This window comes from Pristis pectinata, chromosome 1, assembly GCF_009764475.1.
Source record: "Pristis pectinata isolate sPriPec2 chromosome 1, sPriPec2.1.pri, whole genome shotgun sequence".
NCBI classification, from domain to species: Eukaryota; Metazoa; Chordata; class Chondrichthyes; order Rhinopristiformes; family Pristidae; genus Pristis; species Pristis pectinata.
The window spans coordinates 89,280,932-89,304,203 of record NC_067405.1 but is presented as its reverse complement, the minus strand read 5'-3'; the positions used below and the strand labels follow the sequence as shown (position 1 = coordinate 89,304,203).

The 23,272-nt window shown below is 44.8% G+C and overlaps 1 protein-coding gene across 4 annotated transcripts in view; it reads right to left on the bottom strand.

Moving 5' to 3' along the window:
• rpap1 (RNA polymerase II associated protein 1) overlaps window positions 1–23,272 on the bottom strand; it is a 106,178-nt gene that overhangs the window by 47,815 nt on the left and 35,091 nt on the right. For all 4 annotated transcript variants that reach the window (XM_052016063.1, XM_052016043.1, XM_052016035.1 and 1 more), the window contains 4 exons: window positions 21,107–21,222; window positions 19,835–19,933; window positions 10,609–10,710; window positions 3,090–3,257 (listed from right to left, as the gene is read on the bottom strand). In XM_052016063.1, the coding sequence (XP_051872023.1) occupies window positions 3,090–3,257; window positions 10,609–10,710; window positions 19,835–19,933; window positions 21,107–21,222 (485 nt within the window). The remainder of the gene's footprint in view (window positions 1–3,089; window positions 3,258–10,608; window positions 10,711–19,834; window positions 19,934–21,106; window positions 21,223–23,272) is intronic.

Below are 23,272 nucleotides of genomic sequence, written 5' to 3'. Positions count from 1 at the left end.
CACAAACCAGAAAGCTGCTTCATACACATCGGATGATCCTCAACTATCCAACTCCCTTGCTTAATACAAACAGAAGGCTAATAGGAACTTGTTTCCTCAACTGTTCGATGAGAATAATCTTTAATTCCTCAAGACTTCAGGGCATCTCCAGGAGGATCTGCAACACAATCTAATAGCCAGCCAGCTGTGTGGTATGTGTGTAGGTGATAGAGCTCAGTATTGGTTGCATAGACCTTCTCCAGACAACTATTTTGTGCCGATGGACTGGCATCTCCAGGCTGCTGGCCTGCACATAAAGTGGCTGCTATTCTGGGAGCTTGGATCTGTCAGGTGTGATAGAGTGATTCAGCTAACCTTCAAAAGAAAAACTCATTAACTGTGCAGCGAGAGTGGCACAGATTGATAAGACGCGAAGATGGAGCAGTATGCCAGCAATGCAGGCATTCAGGGTTGAGAGATGCTGAGGCTCTACGTCAGGCAGTGGATTTAATTGCCCTGTAACACAAACAGCCAAAGAGACTGCAGCATTTTTCAATTCACACAAGGGAATCAGAGGGAAAAGAACACAGAATCAACCATGCCAGTAGAGAGAAGTTAGTGAAGGTACCCCAAAGCAGTTTCATCATCGAGAATGGGTCAGGATTGTGATATTATAAGCCTCTACTCCTAACATCACCCAAGGAACTCAGAACTATCCAGGGACTAACACCTGAAGGTCAATGACTGTGAGGATAATACATGAGAGCCAGTGACCATGCAACTAATATCCAAGTGAGGTGGGGTTGGGGAAATGGGGTTAGTTGCCATGTGACCAATATCAGAGGAGGGGTTAGTGTACAGAGAATTAATTTCAGAGGGGTCAGTGAATGTGGGTCTCCTATCAGAGGGACTGTAGCATTGCAAATTTTGTATGATACTAAGTTGGCCATTCAGCCCATCATGTCTGTGCGGACATAAAGAGCTCGCCAGCCTAATCCAACCTTCTAGCATTTGAGCTTTGTCCTGCAGGACACAGCTTTTCAAGTACACATCCAGGTATAGCCCAAATGTGATAAGAGTTTCTGGCTTCCTTCTAGGCAGCAGGTTTCTCACCCTTAACACCTACTGAGCTTTTACCCTATCCATCCCATGCTTCCATCAGCTTCTGGCTCTTGATTTTTGAACCCTCAGCTGAAAGAAACAGGACCATCATATTTGATTCACCCAAGTCTCAGTTAAGTCTGACCTAAGCCTCCTCTGTTCCCAAGGAAAAAACCCCAGCTTATCCAATCTTTCCTCATGGTTACAACTTTCCACTCCCAGCAACATCTTGTCATGACCATTTCTGCCTCAAACACCCAAGGGCCCACCCTACTAAGAGCCAAGAACAGAGGAGAGTTCATCAAGAACAGTGAGACAGCCAGTGTCAATCGAAAGGAACACTTGAAAGAACTCGACCTTTATTTAGTCCCTGTCACAAGCATTCTTTTTCATACCACAGTTTCAGCATCACCCCAGACTGACAAGAAGCAGAAAAAGCCAAGTGAAAAGCAACAACGCCTCAGGAATAGATCATACCCCTGCTGAAGTTCTTACCCTTGGCAGTGAGTAACTTCAGTCACAAATCAACAACCTCGCCAACTACATCTGAGAAGAAGATGCCATAATCATAAGGTCCCCTAGTGTGATAAAATGGACTCTTAACCTCACAATCTACCTCCTTATGGCCTTGCACCTTATTGTCTGCCTGCACTGCACTCTCTCTGTAACTGTAAGACTTTATTCTGCATTCTGTTATTGTTTTCTCTTGTATTACCACAATGAACTGTTCTAATGAAATAATCTGTATGGATGGCATGCAAAACAATTTTTTCACTGTACCTCAGTGCATGTGACAATAAACCAATTAATTTACCATCTTCACAAAATGAGATAAATCTGATTGCAATTTTTTACAGAGGAAAGTCAGCACAGTGGTCCTTCTCAACTAAAGAGCTTATCCCCTCAATCATAGTGTGGATTACATCCACCCAGAGACACATCCTCTCCCAGGTCAACATCCCCAGCATTGAGGCCCTAACTATATCCAGTCAGCTATGCTGGGCAAGCCACATCATTTGCATGCCCATCACCAGACTTCTGAAACAAGCACTCTACTCCAAACTTCATCTTGGGATCAGATTACCAATCAATCAGTTAAGATTCAAGGATGTTCCTCAAGCCTCTTTGAAAAGTGCATCATGCCCAATGATTCATGGAGAACCATGGTCCGTAACTGTTCACAGTTGAGAAGCAGCATTCGGGATGGCACTGACAACTTCTGATTTGGTTGTTCAGGAGCACAGCAAAAGCAATGGAAGGGGCACATCACTTCCCAAACCTGCCACTCGCTCGCCCCATCAAGCATTCCAACTCCGCCTGTTGCAGAGTCTCCCGGCCTCCTCACAACCCACAGAGCCGGGGTGGAAGTCACCTTCAACACCGAGGAAATGTTAAGAACACAATACTCAAACTATGGTAAACCACTGTTGAAAACAATTCTCATATAACCTCTCAGCTCCAATATTCTATGTGTCAGCTTATAAAGGAAAGCACCCTGTATGGGCTTCCCCTTTTCCTGTCTTCAGTCCTGAAGGGTCCGGACCCGAAACGCTGACTGCCTTTTTTTCTCCATGGATGCTGCCTGGCCTGCTGAGTTTCTCCAGCATCATGGTGTTTTAAAGATTTCTTCATTAGTCACATGTACATCGAAACACACCATGAAATGCATCTTTTGCACAGAGTGCTCTGAGGACAGCCCACAAGTGTCGCCACAAGTTCCTAACCCGTATGTCTTGGGAGGAAACCAGAGCACCCAGAGGAAACCCACACAGACACGGGGAGAACGTACAAACTCCTTACAGACAGTGGCCAGAATTGAACCCGCGTCCCTGGCACTGTAATAACATTACGCTAACCGCTACACTTCCGTGCCATTCATCTAGACTCCAGCACCTGCAGTCCTTTGTTTCTCCAATCTTCACTGAGCACTGGCAGTAAAAATACATCCATTGAATCAAAGTAAAAGGCAGCAATTCTCAAATCCAAGAAACATTTGAAGGGTGACTTACCTCATCAGAAGGAGAGACTAAGAGTGCCTTTAGGGCCTGAACACAGGCAGCAATTACATTTTCAACACTATCGTCCAGCGAAAAGCGAAGGAGAAACAAACAGCCAGCATCCAGCAGCATTCGCAACACACTGTGCTTAAGGGAGGAGGAGAAATCGCCAGCTTTAGCCTAGCAAAGAACAACAAGAAAACGAGTTCACTTATGTGCACCACACATCCCATAATCAAGAGAAGCATCAAGCTCTCTGAACCATGTTCAAGATAGCCTTTCCAATGCTTTCTCTTCTCTTCCCCTGGGGACATTGATCATGATGCAGTCCATGGCACCTTCCTATGGAGCCATTTGAGAACTTTGGTCATTTATATCAGTGTACTGTTTGATAACCAGATCATATGTCTGCAAAACTAAACTCTCCTAAAGTTACTTTTTGCAGAATCTTACCATGTATAAACTGACTGTTTTATTACCTATAATATAAAAGTGGTTGCACCTTGAAGTGATTTACTGCAAAATGCTCTTAAGCTGTCTGTCTGCCATTCTTTTGTCAAATTCATTGAACCCTCTCTCCAATTCAACTGACATCCTCAGTGCAAGACAGAGAGCACGCAAGGAGGAGGAAAAGCAGCAAAAGAAAGGGTGGGGAAAATATTAAGAAAGGTAGGAAAGACCAAGAGAAAAGGCATGACAGAAAAAGTGGAAATCAGTGAAAGTTATTGTCAAAAGTGGAAGGAACAACACAAGAACAAAAAGGGAGCTGTTCAGGCATGTACTGGGGAAAGAAGAAATGCAGTCAAGCCCAGAGGTCAGGATGTGGGAGAAAAGGACAAGCCCAAGTCTTGTGACAAGCCACCTATTATGCCAGCTGACATACAGTGGCAATCACATTAAAAGCCTGACTATAACTTTTATTAATAAGCTGCACCGTATCCAATAGCAACAATGGCACTTTCCATGAATCTCAATAAAATAGCAAATTTCCAAATAATTAAATATTTGTTTGCTAATATTCAACTAGTGTAAATTCCATCCAGCTGTTCAATCCCACCCCCGACATTCACCTTGTCCACCAGGCTGAACCTATCCCAGCTCCCCCAAACCATCCCTGAATCCATTTCTTTCTGTGTTTCTTTAACAACTCTAATATACCCTTTCAGTGCTTATCTGACTCATCTCTCATTCTCTTGATGCTATCAAACTGCTGACCACTCACTATCCCTTCCTGGCCCTGTGTTAGCTGATTCTACAAATGGTCCCCTCTCCACAGGGCCTCTCATCAGATCTGCTATTATCACCCACTCTTTAAAAAGCACACCCACAATCCCTGTTCTGCCATACTATCATCTCTTCCCCACATTCTCTTTCTTTACTGAATTCTATGTATATATTGCCATTAAAAGGCCTTGCTTCTCGCAATTGCATACCTGAAGCTCTCAAACTGTTTTCCATCTTGCCACAATACTGAAACAACCCAAAGGAAAGTCACAAGCAACAACATCTGTGACTGAGACAAAGGCAGGTTATTCTAACTTGACCTGATACAAACTTTGGCACGTTCAACCACAGCATCCTTCTCCCATGCCCAGCTTGATAGTATCGGTCTTACCTCTCAGATCAGAAGAGAAGGCAGCTCTTCCCTGCACCATTACTTCCAGGGATTTCTCTCTGGTTCCACATGCAATCTCCTTGGCCACACCAACAGGAATGGCGTCAGCTTTCACATGTTCTCTGACAACATCCAGCTCAGTCTACCTACCATCTGTCTTGCCTCCTCCACTGCCTCTGTAGTCACACTGCTAATTTAGTACTCATTCCTTCAAGAGTCACTACCTTCAGTGCCAATCAAAACTACATTTTATTCACCATCTCTCTCCTAGGCTGTCTGAGGCTCTTCTTAATCTTAACATTTTATTGGACAGAGAGAAGATCCTGGCCCCTACATTCCCACCATCACAAAGTTCACATCCATAAAATCATCAGTCTCTATCTGACTCAGTTTATCTACACTGAAATCTTTCACCATGTCTTTTGACTAGTCCAAAGCTCTCTTGCTCAACATCCAATCTTCTATTCTCATGCAAAATCCTACTCAGATCCTAAGCCACACCAAATCTCACACACACCTTTACTCAGTTAGAAATTGGTTCCCAGTTCCCCAAAAACTCCTATTTAAAATTCTTGTTTTTTGCCTCCCCGTTTACCTGTAATCACCTCTAGTGCAACATCACCCTATCACTCTGAATTTCCTTCATTGCACTATTTGTGGGTGTGCCTTCAGCCATCTAGGCTCTGAGCTCCAAAATTCCTGCACTAAATTACAGTGAGGAGTGTTCAGCTTCCCAGATTTTAAGATCCACCATAAAAGCCATCAACATGACTCTTTCTCTCGTAACAACCCTTCTTCTACCCTGCAATGAATGAATTCATGGCTTTCTGTATTAAAGGCACCATATAACATGCATCAGAAGAGTACAAAAATTGATGCAGTTTTGATGACTGAGTAGCCCACAAACACACATCTGTCCTCCAGTATTTAAATTATTATCTCATTACAGGATCACACAGCATGTACCATAGGTGGATAGATATGCTCGGCTCTCATTTACCTAGATATAAGTTCTAGGTTTACAAGTGTGGTATCCATCCTACATAGACCCTTAACTTCCCAGACAATCTACAAGTAACTCGGCTTGGATCAGGTACTTTAGATTTGTTTCATGATCAGGAACAGAGGATGTAGGTGTGACTTGAGAAGCTAAGAATGTAGTCTGCATGATAGCAGGTGTAGAAACCTCAGCTTCGCAAGACAGCTTCAAGGTGGTTGCAAGTAGTGAGGATGAGAACCAAAATGCACAGACAAAATTGAGCAAAGGAGTACATGGTACCTGAGGCATTTGAGTGGGGAAGTGCAATGTGTGGGGAAGAAAGGGAGTTTGCTAGGGATAGGGCATAACATTGTCAGGGCAATAGATATGGTTTTCTGCAACTGACTCCCAAGAATATATCGACTGCCTGGTGCCAGAGTTGAGAGCCCTTCACACCAGGAGGGGGAAAAGATGATTTGGAATGGTTCCAAAGGACCCAGTGGCATGTAAAAATCAGAAGAGAGTTTGAAAAGCTAGGGTACAAAAAGCAGGACCTCAAGAGATGATCTCTGGATTACTGCAATATTGACATGGCACAGGGACAAACAGGTTACAGGTTTAAATATACAACTAAAAGAACCATGTGAGAGGCAGAGATTCAAGCTATGGGGTAAAGGCACCTGCACTGGGGAAAGAGGGAGATGCTCCAATGGGATAGACTCAATCCAGAATGGCCTAGTGAATTGAATTATTGGAGATGTAGACTGGTCTTTAAGCTAATTGAATGGTGGATGAGACAAGGCAGGATCAATTTGTGAAGTAAGAGGTCAAGATTGTAGACCATAATAATGATTTGGGTAAAATCAAGCAGATTGCATCAGGAAGGGCTGGGGGCTTAATAAAAGTAATAAGCTGTTAACAACTAAAGCTACTTCAGGTAAACAGTGTAAATAGTTAAAATTAATGGCTCTATATCTAAATACACAAAGTATAAATTTGTGCTGGTTATTCTCTAGGTACAAAGATAATTAAATGGGATAAATAGATAGGGTGAATGTGCACACGGTCTTTTTCCTAGGGCTGGGGAATCAAGAACTAGACGGCATAGGTTTAAGGTGAGAGGGAAGAAATTTAATAGGAACCTGGGGGGCCACTTTTTCACCAAGAGGGTGGTCAGTATATGGAATGAGCTGCAAGATGAAGAGGTTGAGGGAGGTACATTAACAATATTTAAAAGGTACATGGATAGGAAAGGTTCAGAGGAATATAGACCAGATAGGCCGAAGAGTGCGTTTCTGTGCTGTATGACTTTATTACTCTATAAAGAGGGGAAAATAGTTTGATCTTGTAGCCATTACTGAGATAAGGAATGCAAAGAGCAGTGTTTGGAATAACATATTCCAGGGTAGTTTACTCAAAGAGAAGGCGAGCAAAATGAAAAAGGAGTTGGCATAATTCTGTTCAAAAAGGATGAGATAAAGGTAAAAGGGAAAAGCTTAGCAAAATCAAGTACAGAATCAAGAGAGCTGGAGCTATCAATTAACTAAGGCCAGAAAAGACTGCAGCAAGTAAACACACAAAAATAACTTTGGACAGAATACAAATCTGGAAATTAGAGGAGAATGCAACGAGGGTAATTCAATAGTCTTAAGGGACTTTCATTTTCATATCTACAGGGCAAAACAACTTTGCAAAAGTAGATTGAAGGAAGCATTCATGGAATATGTTCAAGATTGTTTCTTAGAACCATAAGTTGAGGAACCAACCAAATAACAGGCCCTATGAGATTTACAATTGTGCAATCGGATAGTGCTAATTAGCAATTTTCTAGTACAGGATCAGCTAGGGAAAAGTCATTCTAATAATGACAGAACTTCATATTAAGTTTGAAAGCAATACCACTAAATCCACAATTAAAGTCTTCAATTTAACAAAATTACCAAGGTGCCATGTAGGTTGGCTGAGATAAATTAGAAAAATGAATTAAACGCAATGACACCGGCTCACCAATGGGGAACCATTAAAGAAATTCTGAATGATTAAACACTCCATTCAGTAAAAAAAATCTCCAATGCTAAAGTGGGAAAGCCACAGCTAAATGAAGAAGGATGAAGTGTTTGCAATGCTGCCAAAGAGTGGTTAGGCTGAAAATTGGGAGGGTTTTAAAAATCAAAGGACTAACGAGATATTGATACAAGAAGAGAAAATACAATGAAAGTAAACTAGTAGAGAATATAAAATAGTTAAGAACTCTTATAAGTATGTAAAAAGGAAGACATTGGGCAAAGTAAATTACATTGGGAAATTATTAATATTAAACAAGTATTAGAATTAGAAATTTACAGCACAGAAGGTAGCCATTTGGCTCATCATTTACATGCCATCCAAAAATAGATTTTGGTTTATTCTAATTCCCATCTTTGCCCATAGCTCTGCAATTTGTGGCTCATCAAGTACTCAAACAGGTACTTTGTAAATATGGTAGAAGTTTCAGCTTCCGCTGTCCTTTCCCCACACCCAATGAGTTCCAAACCCCACACCCCTCCCCCCAATGCTCTGAATGTAAACATTTTTCCTCAAATCTCCTCTAATCATTCTAGCAATGAACTTAATCATATGCCCCCTAGTCATTGCCCTCTATGTTCACCCTGACTGTATCTCTCATAATTTTATACACCCCAATTACATCTCACATTTGTATCCTTTGTCCCAAACAAAACAATCCCAGCCTAATGTATCCCTCCTCATAATTATAGTTGTCCAGCCCTTTAACATTCTGGCAAATCTTTCTCATGCTAGCACATCTTTCCTGTAGTTTTTATTTATTCATTCATGAGACGTGGATGTCGCTGGCAATGGCAGAACTTGCCTATTTCTAATAATCCTGAACTGAGGAGGCAGTTAAGAGTTTGTCAAAGGATGGTGAACAGTTTTGTATTATATGTTTGTTAAAATTCAAGTAAATGATTAAAAGGTGACAAATGTCCTGGACTTGATGGTCAATGCCCGAGGATTTTACCAGAAATAGCTGCTGAAATAGTGGATACATAGGTCTTGATTTTCCAGCATTCTAGACAGAACAGCCTCTATGGATGGGGAGGGAGCAAGTATAACTCACCATTCAATAACGCAGGAAGAAAAAATACAGGTCATTTATCCTGACAACTAATGGAAATATTGCTCACATTTATTATTATGGAAATGGTAATAGGGCTTTGGAAAATCACAGGTTTGAGCTGGGTCACACATTTTTATGAAAGGGAAATCACATTTAACAAATCTATTAGAAGATAGATTTGTGAGGGTGTAACTTGCAGAATAGGCAATGAACAACTTGTGCATGTAAGATATTTGGACTTCTGAAGTGTTGGAGTGTTGTGTTCAATTTTGGTCTCTTTATGTAATGAAGGAGCTACTTGCCTTAGAAAGAGAAATAACAAATTAAGTACCAAATTTAACAGCTGTACAAAATGTTGGTTAGACCGCACTTGGAGGATTCCAAATCCTGGTCAGTTCTGTGCAGCCTGGTCGCCCAGCTATGGGAAGGACAGCATTAAGCTGGAAAGTATGCACAAAAGGTTTACAATGATGTTACCAGGACTGAAGAGGAGAGGCTTGATAAAATAGGACATTTTTCCCTCAAGAATAGGAGACTGAGGGGTGACCTTACAGAAATATATAAAATCATGTGGGGCATAGATAAGGTGGATGATCACAGTCCTTTTTTTCCCCAAGAGAGGTGAGTCTAAAACTAGAGGGCACAGACTTAAAATGAGAGGGGAACGATTTAAAAGGGACCTGAGGGGTGCTTTACCACTTAGAGGGTGGTGGATATATGGAACGAGCTGCCAGAGGAAGCTGTAGAGGAGGGTACAATTACAATGTTTGAAAGACATTTGGACAAGAACACGAAAAGGCCTAGAGGGATATGGGCCAAATGCAGGCATACAGGACTCACTCAGATAGCCATCTTTGTCGGGATGAATGAGTTGGGCTGAAGGGCCCGTTTCTGTGCTGTATGACTCCATGACTATGTTCTGGGTTCAAGGGACTGTCCTAGATGAAATCAAATACAAGGGGCCTATAATTCACTGGTCTTTAAAAAAATGACAGGTGATCACAGAGAAATACATAAAATTCTTGTTTGACATGGTAAATCCCAACGGCAGTTTAACTTCAGTTAAGGGTATAGCACCAGGGGCCACAATACCAGGTAAAGGGATCATCCAGTCAGGACACAAATGAAAGGGAATTTCTTTTGTCAGAGTTGTGAATCTTTCACATTTTCTACCTTAAAGGGCTAAGTATATTCTGAAATAAAAACAGAAAGGCTGGAGGTACTCAGCAGGTCAGGCACTATCTGTATCCATGGAAGAGGATACAGGGATAACATTTCAGATCAATGACTGGGTCATCTGACAACAGTCAAGAAATGTTGGTCTGCCAGCTTCTCAGAGCGCTGGCTCTACTGCACTGAAATGGCATAGAAAATAGGAAAAAAATCTTGCATTCTTACATTTGATGACCATCAGGAACTCTAAAGTACTGATGACAGGTTTTGTACTGGAGACAACAATTGTTTCTGTCTCCACACTTGTGACTTGACCTGCTAAATATTTCCAGCATTACCCATTTCAATTCAAATTTCTGGTATCTATAGTTTTTTTCTTTTGTTGATTGCTGGGTACATTCGGGACTGAGATCAGTAAACTTTTAGAAACTAAAGGAGACATGCATTAAGGAGGATCAGGCAAAATAGTGAAGCCAAAGTAGAACTTTACCCACTGAACAATAAGAAAGGCTTAAGTAACAACATGATCTACTGCTGTTCTTATTTCTATGTTCTGAGCACCGTGGCTCCAAAGTACATCTTCATCTGGTTAACTACGGTGAGAAATCTTTTTGCAAAATGTAGTTTTGAAGTGTGCCAAGCCCACCTTTTGAATGACTCGAGCCAACATCTGAAGGGCAAGAGTTCGCTGCTGAATTATCTGACTGCGGGATAAATGGAAGAGCTCTTGTAGCGAATAACCAGCTTCCTAAAAGAGACAAACAAATTGTTAAAGATGATCACTGCAAACAATGATCCAGAAACTTCGGACCGTCTGCCAGTTTCTCACTGTGCATCAACTCTGCTGCACTAAGAGATAAAAAGACTTTGTTTTGCTTTAGCATCTTTCATGACTGCAAGTCAGCCAGTGAGGTACTCCAAAGTGTAATCACCTCCTTGTAATGGAGGAAACGCAACAGCTAACTTGCACACAGCATGCTCCATCAAACAATAATAAGATGTTGACCAGTCTGTTACAGCGATATCAGTTGAGGAATAAATATCAGACTGGACAAAAGACCCTTGCTCTTCTCTTTCACACACAGTAGGAAGACAGAGCCTTGGTTTCGGTTAAAAGACAGCTCATTCAACTGGGCAGCTCTCCCTCAGTACTGCAAATGTTTAAGTTTCTGGAGCAGAATTGAGATCCCCACCCCCTAACCTGGAATAACAGCGCCACAGTCAAAACCCCTTTCTCAAAATCTGAGGAAATTTACACTCCATAAACCTCTCCTGCTGAGCCACTGTTTGACCTCAAATTAAATAACTTGTGTAACTTGACTGACTTTGCTGTCATACTCCATCAGAAGACATTGGAATTAAAAATACAGCAAGACCATAACTCCTGCCATTGTTTCCCTTAGAGCAATGAAAGTTGAAGGGAGATTTAAATGAAGTTTCAACAGAGTAGATGGCAAGGGACTTTCCATTGGTAGGTGAGTCAGTAACCAGAGGGCATTAACTAAAGGGAACCGGCAAGAGTCATGGAGAGATATAGGACAAAACAGGCCTTTTGGTCCACTAAGTCCACACCAACCATCAACCACCCATTTACACTAATCCACAATCCCATTTTATTCTCCTGTCAATTCAGTTCAGATTCTACCACTCACCTACACACTAGAAGCAATTTACAGTGGCCAATTTAACCTACCAACCCACACATCTTTAGGATGTAGGAGGAAACCGGTGCGGTCACAAGGAGAACATGCAAACTCCACATAGACAGCACCCTACGTCAGGATGGAAGCTGGATCTCTGGCACTGTGAAGCAGTGGCTTTACTAGCTGCACCACTATGCCAGACCTTTTTTTTTCTTAAATTAGGCTATGACTTGAAATGCACTGATGGAAAGGGTGGTGGGAACAAATTCAATAGTAACTTTACAAGTGGGGGAGTGAGACTAATTAGATGAGGCTATTAAAGAGACTGCACAGCCACATTGGGCCAAATGGAATCCCTTTGCACTGAGTGATTGCATATTGTGGGACTGTTCAGGATTGTCACATGTTTTGAAATACAGAAGGGTATAAACCATCAGAATTGCAATCTGAGTCCACCTTTTGTACGTTGCCAATCAAACAATCCATGAAATTGTTTTACCAAATAAGAAGTGAAAATAGCAAGCACCTGCATTCCAATGATCAACTTTAAACCGAACAATTTCTTCCGTTTTAATATAATAAAACTTATAAAATGCAAGTACACTGCTTGTCGATTTTCCTACTGAATTTGAAATATAAAGTTGCTGGTTTAGAACCTAAGCTGCATTCTGATAGTTTACAGACTCCTTTGTATTTCAGCCATGAGGATCACATGTTACGATCCATTAAGCCAGAAAACAGTGGCAAGAGTACACTAATCCTTGGACTTTGCCACATTCATCCTTCTCTACAGGCAAGTACACAAAAACAGTAGATGAGGTGAAATATGAAGTTCACATAGAGGAATCTACAAAGAGGAATTGTGGCGACCCACCTTTGACGCAAGCGAACCGGCTCCGAAGTCAGCGCGCGTCTTGGCAGACAGGCCAGCCACAAAATGGCACTGGGCCTTCTTCTTCAACAGCGAGGGGAGAAAGCCTGTGCACGGGAAGAGGTTTGGTTGGCACACCTCTGACGTCATCGCCGTGCGTCGAGCATGGGAACTTAACTGCTTAAAAGCTAGCGCGGCAAGATTCAAATAAACCAGTCTCGAGTTCAACCCACCGACTACGTGTCGTTATTCCTAGCTCAGAGCGCAGCCCATCACTACATTGGTGACCCCGACAGTCCAAACGGGATTTGGACCGAAGATGATCGACTCTTCATCCGTTCATGCAGTTTCGCTGAAACTGCCACCCTTCTGGATGCTGTGACCACGCCTGTGGTTTGACCAAGGAGAGGCCCAGTTCCAGATTCGGCAGATATCTTTTGATTCTACGCGTTACTATTACGTGGTGAGCTCCCTTGACCAGGAGACAGCAGCCCAGGTTGACGATTTCATACAGTCGCCCCTGGAGGAAGGCAAGTATGCAGCATTCAGAGCACTGCTCATACGGACCTTCGGCCTCTCACGACGGGAGCGCGGTGCCCGCTTGCTGCACCTGGACGGTTTGGGGGACCGGTCACTGTCAGCATTAATGAACAAGATGCTGGCCCTGGCTGACGGACACAAGCCCTGCCTCATGTTCGAGCAGGCGTTCCCAGAGCAAATGTCCAAGGACATACGTCTGCTACTGGCCGACACAGATTTCAGTGACCCCCAGAAGGTAGCGGCCCGGGCAGACGTGCTGTGGAAGGCCAAGAAGGAAAGCGGGCAGTCCGTCGGCCAGATTACCAAGCCATGTGCCCAACGCCAGGACAGATCAGGCCTGGCAACGGAGCGCACACAACCCAGAGGCAGGAGTGAGGAGGCCACTGTACAATGGTGTTTCTACCACCAGCAGTGAGGCGCAGAAGCCCGCCAGTATCACTGGCCCTGCGAGTTCTCAGGAAACGCCAAGGCCAGCCGCCGCTAATGGCTACAGCGGCTGGCCATCAGGACAGCCTCTTTTACGTCTGGGACAAACAGTTGGGACGCCACTTCTTGGTCGACACCAGAGCAGAAATCAGCGTCTTACCCCCGACGGGGTACAACACCTGCAACAGGGAGCCAGGACCCACCCTGAGGGCCACAAATGGCAGCACGATACACACTTATGGCACCTGCACAGTGCAACTGCAATTCGGCGCCAGCCAGTTCACGTGGGACTTCACACTGGCCGCCGTGGCCCAACCACTCCTGGGGGGGGGGGGGGCTACTTCTTGCGACCTCACAGCCTACTGGTCAACTTGCACGGGAGAAGGCTGGTCCATGCCAAGACTTTCCAGACGTGCTCTTTGGGCAAAGCCAAGTTGCTGGCCCCACACCTGGACTCCATCACGCTGTCGGACAACGAATTCACCGGAATCCTTGCGGACTTCCCATCGGTTCTGGCACCACAGTTCACGGCAGCCATACCCAGACACGGAGTACAGCACCACATTCCGACCAAGAGACCACCCCTCCACGCCCGCGCACGACAGCTTCCCCCGGACAAGCTCCGCCTGGCGAAGGAGGAGTTCAAGAGGATGGAGGAATTGGGAATCGTACGGAGGTCAGACAGCCCATGGGCTTCCCCCCTACACATGGTGCCCAAAGCAGTCGGGGGCTGGAGACCATGCGGCGACTACCATCGACTCAACGAGGCTACAACCCCAGACCGCTACCCCGTGCCACACATAAACGACTTTGCAGCAAACCTGCACAGGGCAAGCATCTTTTCCAAGGTGGACCTCGTCCGGGAATACCATCAAATCCCAGTACACCCTGAAGACATCCCCAAGACAGCACTCATTACCCCATTCGGCCTGTTCGAGTTCCTCCGAATGCCGCTCGGCCTGAAGAATGCTGCACAGATGTTCCAGCGGCTAATGGATGCGGTGGGATGTGACCTGGACTTCACGTTCATCTATCTGGACGACATCCTCATAGCCAGCAGAAATCGTCAGGAGCATCTGTCTCACCTCCGCCAGCTCAACCCCCACGTGAATGATTTTGGCCTCATGATCAACCCGGCCAAATGCCAGTTCGGACTCGACACCATTGACTTCCTGGGCCACAGGATTACCAAAGATGGGGCAACGCCCCTACCCGCCAAGGTAGACACAATCCACCACTTTGCCCAGCCCAACACAGTCAAAGGCTTGCGGGAGTTGGTGGGTATGGTCGACTTCTACCGCCGTTTCCTCCCCTCAGCAGCCGGTTTCATACGCCCTTTGCTCACCCTGATGTCGGGTAAAGGCAAGGAAGCTACTTGGGACGAAGAGGTTGCGGCTGCTTTTGTCAAAGCCAAGGAAGCCTTGGCAGACGCCGCGATGCTGGTGCACCCCAGAACGGACGTTCCAACCGCCCTCACAGTGGACGCATCCAACACAGCAGTCGGTGGGGTGCTGGAGCAACTCATCGAAGGGCGCTGGCAACCCCTGGCGTTCTTCAGTAGGCACCTGCGGCAACCCGAGCTCAAGTACAGTGTTTTCGACTGGGAGCTGTTAGCACTATATCTGGCCATCCGACATTTCAGGTATTTCTTAGAGGACAGGCCGTTCACCGCGTTCATGGACCACAAACCATTGACCTTCACATTCACAAAGGTGTCCAATCCCTGGTCGGCCCGCCAGCAGCGACATCTGTCCTACATCTCCAAGTACACGACGGACATCCAGCATGTCTCGGGAAAGGACAACGTCGTGGCAGACGCACTCTCCAGACCAGCTATCCAAGCCGTCCCAGGGGGTGGACTATGCAGCGCCAGCGGAGGCCCAGCAGGCAGACGACAAGTTGCCCAGCTACAGGACCGCAGTCTCGGGTTTGCAGCTGCAGGACTTCCTAGTAGGCCCAGGTGGGAGGACCCTCTTGTGTGACATGGCTACCAGCCAACCTCACCCCATCGTCCCAGCAGTGGCGAGTTTTTGACTCCATACACAGTTTGGCGCACCCATCCATCAGGACAACCATCCGGATGGTCTCCAGCAGGTTCGTGTGGCACGGCCTTCACAGACAGGTCAGTGAGTGGGCCAAAACGTGCGTGCAGTGTCAAGCAGCCAAGGTGCAGTGGCTCACCAAAGCCCCGCGCAGCAGTTCGAACCCACCCACCAGAGGTTCGACCACATTCATGTGGATATCGTGGGGCCCCTGCAAGTGTCGAGAGGAGCGCGGTACCTCCTAACTATGGTAGATCGGTTCACGAGATGGCCAGAGGCAGCCCCGCTCACTGACACCACCGCAGATTCCTGCGCCCAAGCGCTGTGTGCAACCTGGGTAGCACACTTCGGGGTACCGCCCCACATTACCTCCGACAGAGGCGCCCAGTTCACCTCCAGCTTGTGGTCGGCCGCGGCCAGCCTGTTGGGAGCATGGTTACGACACACTACTGCCTAACACCCACAGTCGAATAGATGAGTGGAACGTTTCCACCGTCACTTGAAATCGGCTCTCATGGCCCACCTGAAAGGGCCTAACTGAGTGGACGAGCTCCCCTGGGTCCTGCTCAGAATCCGCACAGCACCCAAAGAGGACCTGCACACCTCGTCGGCCGAGCTGGTGTACGGTGCACCCCAGGTCATCCCAGGAGAGTTCCTACCAGCCCTAAGGGGGCAAGAGGAAGAACCCGCGGCAGTCCTGCACAGACTACGCGAGAGGCTCGGCAACCTGGCCCCCGTACCGACTTCATGGCACGGACAGATCCCCACCTGCATACCCAAAGACCTGCAAGTTTGTATTTGTACGGAGGGGCGCATACCGGACACCGCTACAGCAGCCGTACGAGGAGCTGTTCAAGGTACTCGGGAACAATGGGTCCATGTACGTTCTAGACATTGGGGGGAAAGAGGAGGTTTTCACGGAGAACCAGCTCAAACCAGCCCATGTGGACTTGGCGCAGCCTGTCGAGGTTCAGGCTCTGTGGCGCAGAGGCAGACTGCCCAAACAGTGACTGATCCAGGCTGTGGACTTTGGGGGTTTATCGCCGGTTCTGGGGGGGGGGGGGGGGTTACGTGGTGACCCACCTTCGACGCAAGCGAACCGGCTCCAAAGTTGGTGCGCACGTCGGCAGATAGGCCAGCCACAAAATGGCGCTGGGCCTTCTTCTTCAGAATAATCTTAAATGTTAGAGTCAGGCCATAAAAAGTTCAGGATGCTGGGTGTCAACTGAAAATTTTGAAACTATGATTAATAATTATAGAAGGAATGGATACCAACTAAAGTGAAGGGTCAGCCATTTAGAATTGAAATAAGGAGAGATTCCTTTACACAGAGGGATATAGGTCTTTGGGATTCTCTACCTTGAAAGGCTTGAATGCAGGTAGTTGGAGTTGTTAGAAATCATCCTATGACAGATGGGCTTAAGGGACATTTCCTACGTTGCTATGAGATGATACAAATCACCCAACCAAAAAGGAAATAGCCATGTGCCCACCTCCACCAGCTCGCCTGAGTTGGATCCAAAGCCAGGAAATGGAACATTTTCTTTTATTAGGAACACAAATCTGTTCAACGCCATCTGGTTAGGTTGCACTGAGTTCCAGTCTCAGTGATATTTGGCGCACCAGGAGTTCATGCTTACTCACAGCACAGCATGGCCCAGACTGTCAGAATCACAGAAGAGCATCTTTACAAGGATTATTCTGGGACCAAAAGCTACAACCTACCTGGGAAACCTGAACAGAGATGGGCACCTCGCCAGAAAAAGACTGAGAGGGGACAAGGGAGCAGTTATTAATAATATGTAATTTCATTATAGTTGATACAGCATAGCTTTTTCCACTATCATGAGAACGTAGCACCGTAGATAGTCTCAGGATAAAGAGTAAGACTGAGATGAAGAGTAATTTCTTTACATCGAGGGTTATTCTCCATCTTGTTGGTGCTGAGATTTTGAATATATCCTGCTCTGAGATTAATTGAATTTTGGGACACTAAAGATATCAGAGGAATGTTACATTAATGGCCAAACGATCCATTTTGCTTAAATGGATGGATCCAATACCCCCTACTACTTTTCAATGGTTCTCTCAAACTATATCATGTTTAAACTTGGAAAAAATTAGGAGTGGTACTGTTGATCCTTCACTTAAATTTGAAGATATTTGGAGTCCATTTATTCAATATTTTCACGATATAGATCCCTTTTCAATAACCTTCCAATTTAGAGGAATGGAGTTGACGACATAATATTGCTCTGTTTCTATTGAGAAATTTCAGTCCAGTCTTTCTTTTTCTTTTTTTTGTCTTGTTTTTTTAACTTTCTTTTTTCAGTTTGGTTTGATATATTGTTTATAATTTTTCTTATTGATTTGGGGATTTTTTTTCCTTTCTTTTATATACACAATAAATCTTTTTCTTTCCTTTCTTTTATATTATATTCATTTACTAAGAGATCGTGGGATCTACAGATTTTTTTTATATTTTACTATTCTTTATGATTATCTATGCCATGATTGTTCTCCTGATCTCTTTGTATTACATGTACAAACAATGATTTTATATATTAATCTGTATTAATTTGGAAACTAATAAAAGATTGAAAAAGAAAGAAGGATATCAGAGGACATGAGAATCTGATGGCAAAGTGGATAAGGTACAGGATCGCCATAATCTTACTGAATGACAGAATAGGCCTACCTCTTCTCTTATGTTCTCAGCCAACATCACGAAAACAAACAACATGAATATTATCTAAGTGCTGTTAGTGGGACCTCACAAAGTGCAAATTAATTTTTTCAAATTCACTTTCATGACCTCTGCATCACTAGCAACACCAGTATTTATTGCCATACCCTACTGCCCTTGAGAGATGGTGGTGAGCCTCTCTTGAACTACTACAGTTCTTCTGATGAAGGTACTCCCACAGTGCTGCTTGGGAAGGAGTTTCAGGATCTTGTCTCAGTGACGATGAAGGAACGGCAATATGTTCCCAAGTCAAGGTGGCGTGGGATGGAGAACCTGCTGACAGTGGTGTGCCCAAGCATTTGCTGCCGTCATCGTCTCTGTTGGAGGTCACAGGATGACTATGTTTCTAAAGAAATTCCTCAGCTGAAAAATGTTTTTCAATGTCCTGAGGGCTTGAAATGTGATTTGTAAACCCAAGTTATTTTGTCCTGTATGGTCTGAACTTTCACCTTGAACTAACAATACAGGAAGGGAAGCACTTTTTATTATTCTTCAAAGGCTATTATTTTATCCCTTCCCCTCCTGACGAGGGGTGTGTAAAATAATAGTCTTTGGGAAGAAAGCATGTGTTTGCATTCAACACTGCAGCAAGCCTGGTCAATCCCATTGTGGAATAGCCCTTAATACTGGAGGAAAGGAAAACTCTGTGCAATTCTGTTCACCTACCTTAGTTCCATGTCCCCTAATAGCCCTTCCCTAACTAAAATTTATTGATCTCAGTTTTCAATAGACCCCCAAATCATGTTAGCTTTCGCTGGGAGGGAGGTTGGGGGGTGGGGTGGAGTGCGGGAGAGAAGAAAATTCCCTAGGTTTTTAACCACCCTTGCTGTAGAAAAAGTGCTTCCTGACATTACCCATGGCTGGCCTGGCTCTTATTTAAAAGTTATGAGTTCTTTTTCTGGACTCCACCACCACATGAAACAGCTTTGCTCTACCCACCCTATCAAAACCTATAATCATTTTAAATATCTCAATTGGAAAATTACGTGCGACACAGTGGCACAGCTGGTAGAGCTGCTGCCTCACAAGTCGAGCAACCCGGGTTCAATCCTGACCGCTGGTGCTGTGTGAAGTTTGCATGCTCTCCCTGTGACCATGAGGGTTTCCCTCGGGTGCTCCAGATCCCCCCCACATCCCAAGGATGTGCAGGTTGGCAGTTAGCCTGATGCAGATGAGTGGTAGAATCTTGGAGGAATTGATGGGAATATGTAGAGAATAAATTGGGATTAGTATCGTATTAGTGTAATTGGGTGCCAAATGGCTGCCATGGACTCCCTGGGCTGAAGGGCCTTTTTCCATGATGTACAACTCTATAAGCTTTCTACTCAAGGGAATACAAGATTTTGCAATAGGTCCTCAGTTTAACCCATTCAACCAAAACATCACTTTGGTAATTGGCACTTTACTCTCTTCAAATCTAGTGAACCTTCTTAACATGAGGCACACAGATCTGAATACAATGTTCGGTGTGGGGATTAACCAAAGCTCTGTAGCTGGAACTTAACGTGCATCCCTTTGCATTAAAGCCCTCACTGTAACAAATGTGGAAAAGCAACTTAAAAGTATTCTGACGTAAGAGGAAATATGTCATTAGTAAGTCTAACCTCTGGCTGCTCCCCATGATGGTGCAATCCCAGATGAGTTGGAACATCGACACCTGGGGGTATTAAGTCACCATGGAAACTGAACCTTGCTTGCATCTCCTGAATATGTAAAAGAAAACATTAAATATAATTGATATAAGCACATTTAGTTAGAAAGGGGTGGGGCCACATTTTCATTCAACATGAACAGTAGATTCTCGTTTATAATGCTTAGCTGATTTACTGATTTGAGTTCAAATAATGGAAACTTTGACTGTGTAGAAACATTTGTAAAAGTGTATTAGTGCTTCACTTTTTACCCAACCTCTCCAGTAAGCTCATTCAGGCTCAGGTCAATCATTTTCTCTTTAGCACAAAGGCCTGTCAGTCCAACAAGTCTACTTAATCTCTCAGTCTCTCTCTATTCCACAACAGTCTCAGAGTCTTCTCCTGGTCCAAGACTGGGTCAGTCACTTCTGCCATTTCTCACTGTTGTGTGACAGGGCTATTCGGTCTCAGGGTTTCTCACTGCACCATGATGGGTCACTCAGTCCCCTTCGTCCACCAAAGGACCACCTGGTCTCAATCTCTCCCGGCTTCAGGATCTGCCAGTCCCATAGACTTGTTCACTGTTCTGTGAAACAACCACTCAGTCCCTTCCCTCTCTGTAGCTCCACAACTGGGACAACTCACTCCCCACAGTCTATCTGCTTCTCGAGCAGACCATTCATTGAGTCATGGAGAGATATAGGCCCTTCAGCCCACCGAGTCCAGATTGACCACAAACCCACCCATACAGTACCTGTATCTCTCTGTTCCATAACCTGCTCAATTCTATGGTATCGCCCATGCTCATTTACAAACTTTCCAGACTTGAGGCCATCACAGTGTCATTCAATCCCACAATCCCTTTCTCGTTGCCTTCACACAGCTTATATCCCTCCCCTCCCTCCTCCACCCTTATCTGTGACAGGATTGCCTGATCTACAGACTCAATGTTCCATTACCGAGGGCTTCTCAATCCCTCTGTTGCACGACAGGTACATTTGGTTTCTTTTCCTCTGCTCTGTGACATGTCCTCTCGAGAACCACAACTATGTCAGGAATGCTTACTCCCAAAGATTTACTGGTCCTCCACAGGGCCTTTAATTCCCATAGTTTACTACTGATCCACATTACAGGGCCACCCACTGATCTCTCATTGCTCCATAAAGGGCTGCCCAGTCCCAGAGTCTCTTGAGTTAGGAAGGCCCTGGGATCCTGTTACACAGTATCCACACGGCCACAGGTCACCTTGTTGGTCTTCCGCCTTCTGGGCTTGGGCAGATCTTTCATCCATTCCAGCTTCTCATACTCCAGCACGTCCATGTGGACCCATCCTTTGTCAGGTTTCAGTGGAATATCAGGTTCTGTAAAGATATAGTAACATAATGAGAGTTTCTCTATAAACCTATCCCCCAGTGGCAGAAGGGTAAATAACCAAAAGGTCCAGACTTAAGGCTTGCCAAGAACACCCAAGCAACACAAAAAAGCTTTTCCCTCAAAACACTGAGTTCTTGCCATCTGGAACACAATTCCCAAAAGCTTGCGGAATCAAGTTCAGTGGTAACGCTCAAACAGGAATTAGATACTTGCTTGAACGAGGGGGCATAGATACAAGATAAGAGTTGTGTCAATTAAAACAGAGATGTGCAGAAATTTCTTTTCAGAGGGTGGTGAATCTCTGGAATTCTCTGCCCCAGAGAGCTGCGGTGACTAGACTATTAGAAATACATAGGGTGAGAGTAGAAGGATTTTTGGAAGATTTGGGAATCAAGGGCCATGGGGAACTGGCACAGAAGAGAGTTGAGGCCAGCACCGATCATGTTGAATGGTTAGGCACTGAGGGGCCTGGTGGCTACTTCCGCTCCTGGTTACTTGTGAATGGAAACAACTCCAGGGACTGTGGTTAAGGAACAGAATGAGCACACAGCCCTACCACAGAGCTGGCACAGGCAAAATAAGACAAATGGCTCCTCATGCTCTATACAATTCTTTACTTTAGTCAGTGTAGTATTACTGGAAATGCAACAAGTAATAAAATCCATATCAGCAATGTTAGTTGGGTTAAAATTAGCCAAAATAGAACTTAGAAAAGTACAGCACAGGAACAGGCCCTTCAGCCCACCATGTCTGCAGTGACCATGATGCCAATCTAACTAATCCCAGCTGCCATTTCCTGCCTGTCTAAATGCCTCTTAAACATGGATATCATGTCTGCTTCCACCACTTCCCCTGTCAGTGAGTTCCAGGCACCTACCTTTCTCTGTGTAAAAAAATGTTGCCTCATAAATCTCCTTTAAACTTTCCCTCGCTCACCTTAAACCTAGGCAGTCTGGTATTTGATATTTCCATCCTGGGAAAAAGACTATCTATGCCTCTCTTAATGTTATAACCTTCTATCAAGTCTTCCTCAGCCTCCAAAGCTCAAGAGAAAACAATTCAAGTTTGTCTAACCTCTCCTTATAGTTAATACTCTCTAATCCAGGCCACATCCTGGTGAACATCTTCTGCACCCTCGTCAAAGCCTCCACATCCTTCCTATAAAGCGGTGACCAGAACTGAACACAATACTCCAAATATGATCCAGCCAGTTTTATACAGATAGCAAAGGAGAACTACCTCTCTTCCACCACCCTCTGCCCCCGTCTCAAGTTCCAAATAATGTCAGTAGATTTTCTTTTACAAGGGGGTAAATGGAGCCTCAGTTTAACATCGGAACCAAATTTCAGGGATTGCTGTTTTCTTTCAGTAATATGAGGTGTATCTAGGTTTTGTGCTCCTCTCTCTGGAGTAGACCTACAAAAATGTTGACTCAAAAGGTGAGAATGTGGCCAGGTAAATCAAAGCTTAGGCTTCCAGTTCATCCTATTATTGGAGCCGAGTAGAAAGTGCTGCACTGTGCCTCAGTTCTGACGACAGGTCACCTGCCTGAGATGATAACTCTGCTTCTCTCTCCACGGAAGCTGAGGGACCTGTTGAATAGTTCCACATTTTCTGTTTTTATTTCACAGTCCATATAATATGTTACCAGAACTGGGAGTGTTTGATGGCTTAGGCAGCTGAAATGGAAAGTGTTCCTTCTGTCTGTACTAACACTCGACACTGAGTGTTTCTCCTCTCCAGTAGTCTCAACAGAAGAACACGCAAGGACATATTATCTGCCAAACTCGGGATGGATCTGACAGCAGGGAAGCCGCTAACTGGGCTATTCCCAAACATAGGCTGCAGCACAGTCTTCCATTCATTCAGGACAGGGAAGAGGAGATATTTCAGAATCAGGTTTATTATCACTGACTTGTACATCGTGAAATTTGTTGTTTTGCAGCAGCAGTACAGTGCAATACACCGAGGTCAGCAAATCTTTGGAATTCACTACCAGAGAGGGCTCAGCTATCATGGATATTCAAGGCAGAGACA